This window comes from Alligator mississippiensis, chromosome 7 (assembly GCF_030867095.1).
Source record: "Alligator mississippiensis isolate rAllMis1 chromosome 7, rAllMis1, whole genome shotgun sequence".
NCBI classification, from domain to species: Eukaryota; Metazoa; Chordata; order Crocodylia; family Alligatoridae; genus Alligator; species Alligator mississippiensis.
In genome coordinates this window covers 2,566,368-2,570,947 of record NC_081830.1, presented here as the reverse complement: position 1 = coordinate 2,570,947, position 4,580 = coordinate 2,566,368, and the positions used below count along the sequence as shown (strand labels likewise).

Below are 4,580 nucleotides of genomic sequence, written 5' to 3'. Positions count from 1 at the left end.
ATGGGCGAGTTCTCAGGACCACCTCTGCTACAGTCCATCCAGGGGCTGTAGGGACCGGCTGTGTGGACTATCAGGCAGAGCTGCTGATGGTAGCCTCTCACCCCCTGCTTCCAATGCCTCTTTCCTGTCCCTTTGCAGGACACATCGTGGTACAATCAATCGTCAATGACAAATGCAAAATCTGCTTTTTACCTTTGGTTAACCAACAAGTAAAGGGCTTGTTTCATGTAGGGATTGTTGTTTAATTAATGGTGCTCTCTTCCAGCCCAGTAGCCCAAGACACTGGAAGCAGTTTTCCTGGGCATCTCTCAAAAAAGCATACTAACACTTTTTGTGCTCCTGGGACCCAGTCTCTGGTGCATGGTACCAGCTTTAAGCCTCAATGTCACCTCTGCCCTATCTATCTTTGGAAAGATATTATAGTTGGTATTTGTGATGTTTTGCAGCACACAGGCCAAAATTAATAGGAGTACCATATAGTAGCGCCTGGGTACACCCCACTGCCCTCTACTTTGTCTTGAGAAATGCACAATAGAGCTCCATGGTTATCCAAAAGCTCCACAGCTGGTAGTTGAAGAACATCTTCAGTGGACTACAAGTGTAGGCATTTCTGAGCCATGCAAGCAGAGGAGAAGCTGGGCCCCAAAAAAAGGAAGGTGGGGCAGGGAGGGGGGGAGGATGATTACCCTCTCTAGCATGATACCAGGAGTGCTATAGGCAAAGGACCTCCAGATCATTATAGGCACCGGGCTAGAAAACCAGAGCATCTTTGTCTAATGGACCTTGCCAAACAATTTGGTGGTCACATGGCTGAACCATTATTGATAGCCTAGATGTCCTGCAGCCAGTTGAGGAAGAGGTGATGTAGAACATGAACCTTCCCTCTCTTCATGAAGTCAATGGGGAGCCTGAAAAAATTATGTGGTTTTACCTTCCTCTGGAACAGAGGACAAGGCCTTCCAGCTAGGATCTTTGAGCATATATTAGCAATCTCTTATCCAAGCAGGATATTGGCTGCTTTGCTTCCCCTGCTTCACCTGTAGCAGGTTAAGGTGTTATGTTTTAAGGTGTGTCAAGGTTAATGGTAATTTTGTGAAGCGTTTAGATTATAGCATGGGTTGGACAAGGGATGATCCTGCCTTAGGCAGGGGTTTGGACTAGGAGACCTCTAGAGGTCTCATACAGCCCTGCTTCTCTCTCTGATTCTCTGATTCAAGGTGGAGGTGACTGCAGGTAGTGTGGACCAGGCAGGAATGTCTTGGCAGTGGTTTCCTGCTCCAAAAAGTTTCCCCCTGGTGTAGCCCCATTGTACTATTCCCAAAACATGACTACACTGTTAGGTTGTGTCTGGATTTCTAAAAAATAAAGTACACCATCCAAGTTTCGTGCATATCCCAGGCCCTTGATAGATGAGATGATCAAAAGATTGGGGGAGGCCTGCTATATATCAATTTTCACTCACACAAATGGTTACTGGCAAATTATTTTGCCAGTCTCAGCAATGTGGTTCAGGGACATGGGTACTGTCCACTTAGGCCACCTGTGCATTTTGGTCTGCTAAAGACCTACAAAATTACAGAGATGAATCTAATTCCTTTTCATGTGCCTATATGATAAGCATTTGGGTGCTTAACTGCAGTTCTTGACACTTGGGAACAGTTTGGGACTCGACTTTTCCTTGTGGTCAAAGAGAATCACCCTGCAGTTGTACCTGTTAGAAATACACTTGCAGAGGAACGTTGCACCCTGTAGCCCAATAACCCAGTGCTTAGGACACTTGCATAAAAGGAGGAAACCCAGTTCCAAGGACACCATTACCCAGAGGGCTTTTGAACCTGTTCCTCCTACATTTAGATGTTTAAACTACTAGACCAATGGTTAAGCATTGCTCTCAGACACCACCTTGAAGCTGTGAACTCCCACTGTAAATGCTCTTGGTTTTAGTGATCATTGATTCTTAGGGAGATCAACTGATGAGAAGTCAATGCTTCTATAGGTACCAGATGCTCATGAGGATGTTAAGAGAAATTCAATCCATCATACTCTACTCATACTGAGATTTTAAATGTCATTGCTCAACTCTTAAACCTTTTCCTCTGGCATTCTGAAATTCAGCTTAAAGAGACACATGACTTGTCTTTAACCTCTCAGATTTATTAATTATCATGCTGTGTTTCTTCGTGTCGACATTCTTTCTGCTGATCTCATTATTTAAAGTGTATCTGTGGAAGACAGAAAATACTTCAGCAAAATCTCTACTCTTTAAAAAATGGGAGAAAGGGTAAGTGCTGACTTTATACCATTTAGTTAAAGTGCTTTTGGTGGGTGGTGAGGGGCTTTTACTTGTAAGATGAATCCAGACAAATACTAATGAAAGACAGATCCCTTTCAACTTAAGGGAAAATTTCTGATTATGTCTATATAGAAAATTAGGAATAGCAATGGTATTTATTTTCTGTGCCACTAATATACTATATGTCTTCTAACAAATAATTTTACCTCTCAGTGTCCATGTGTTGTCAGTTTTAATGTGGGGAGTCTTTCAATCTTTCTCTCTCTCTCCCTCCTGTTTCTAAATGCTTGAGATTTTCATGTATCCTGTGGTTATTTTAATCCTATTTTTTTGTTGTTGCCTTCCCTATGTCCATAACACAGAGCGGACATTATATAGCAATGGAAACAGGGAACAGGACAATGACTACTTATTTCATCATCCTGGGCTTTCCCAGTCTTCAGAAACTGCATCTTTTATTATTCTTTGTTGTCCTGACCATCTATCTCCTGACCCTGGCGGGACATACTCTCATCATCTTACTAGTTCGTGTAGACTCACGCCTCCACACCCCCATGTACTTCTACCTCAGCAATTTCTCCTTCCTGGAAATCTGGTACACCTCCAATATCATCCCCAAGATGCTGAAAGTCTTCCTGGGAAATGACAAGTCTATCACCTACACAGGATGCATTACACAGCTGTACTTCTTCGTGTCCTTGGCGACTGCTGAGTGCTTTATCTTGGCTATCATGGCATGTGACCGCTATTTAGCCATCTGCCACCCACTGCAGTATCCAACACTCATGAACAATAGGGTTTGCCTTCGACTGGCTCTATGTTCTTGGGTAGGTGCCTTTCTGGTCATTATTCCACCTCTAATCTCACTGTGTAAACTGTCTTTCTGCGGGCCCAATGAGATTAACCACTTCTTCTGTGATGTGTCACCTTTATTGAAACTCTCCTGTGTGGACCCACATGAGGCTGAAACAGTTGACTTTGTTGTGGCCACTAGTGTCCTTGTGAGCTCCATTGTCCCAGTCGTGGTTTCCTATGCCCTTATCATTGTCGCCATTCTGAAGATGCCCTCGGCCACAGGGCGCCAGAAAGCCTTCTCTACTTGTGGCTCCCACCTGGTTGTGGTGTCCGTCTTCTTTGGTACCCTGATATTCATGTATGCACGCCCAGCCTCCCTTGACTCTGCAGACGTCAGCAAGGTGTTGTCCGTATTCTACACTGTGGTGACCCCAGTGCTAAACCCCATCATATACTGCCTAAGGAACAAGGAGGTCAAAGAGGCCCTTAGAAGAGCAGTGAAAGGCAGGCATACACTACTGGGATCATTTTTTAGGAGGGTCTTGCCTTTAAGTTGAAGAGAAATGCAGTACAGTGAGGAGTGGGTGAGTGGCTGATACTAAAGCCATTTTTCAGTAAGTATATTTTTCCTTTCAACTCAGTTCATTTTGCATCTCTCTCTCTCTCATGTTCAAGAAGTGAGAAAAGATGATCCTAATAATATATCTAGCTAATACTCCTGTTTTTATAGGATTTGTAGTAATATAGGAATGTATACTTCATCTCCATAAATAAATAACTTACTGTCTTACAGAAACTCTTTCCCTGTCTGTTCAGGTCTATATACTCATCACTATAATAGCTGTCTGGTTTTTCACTGGGACAGTCCATTCTCTTTCATTATAATATTTTGTTTTATAGTTGAAATACTTATACATAAAATATGTGTTTGGTTAATGAAGCATTTTTGTTATTAATGAATATCTAAAATTCCAATTTAGTTAATATATTACTTACATTACAGGGGACTGAACCAAGCCCTTCGGTTACTGACATTTCTGAGACTGAATATCCTGTGTTTCCCTATCTAGAAAGTCCATCCTGGACCTAAGAACCTTTTCCTGATTAAATGTTTCACTTAAAATGGTATGTTACAATGCAAAGTTTTATTTCGAACGAATCAGCATTTTGCATCAATCACAATATGTCACGAAGAGCGACATTCTGTATTTTTTGCTCCTCTGACCAGATCAAGAATTCTTGCATTCAAAAGCTTGTTTAACTTTCTTTTAACCATGCAGTTGGTTGAAAAAATAGTGGTCATCTAAACTGTCATTTCTGGAATTTAGGCACCACAGGGAATTGTGATCCGGTGCATGTGTGAAGGACTACTGCTATCCACACACCATGGCAAACTGTTCAGGGCCACTAATCTTCTACTCTGAGTCGTCAAGTGATTGGGACAATCACCTAGAAAGTTGAAGGATGTAGTATTTGAGCTACCTAACCTGAG

The 4,580-nt window shown here is 42.4% G+C and overlaps 1 protein-coding gene across 1 annotated transcript; it reads left to right on the top strand.

The window, feature by feature from the left end:
- The first annotated feature begins 2,673 nt into the window (after positions 1 to 2,673).
- LOC132251484 (olfactory receptor 6F1-like) lies at positions 2,674 to 3,645 on the top strand. The gene has a single exon (XM_059731316.1). The coding sequence runs from the start codon at positions 2,674 to 2,676 to the stop codon at positions 3,643 to 3,645; it is 972 nt and encodes a 323-aa protein (XP_059587299.1).
- Positions 3,646 to 4,580: the final 935 nt, after the last annotated feature.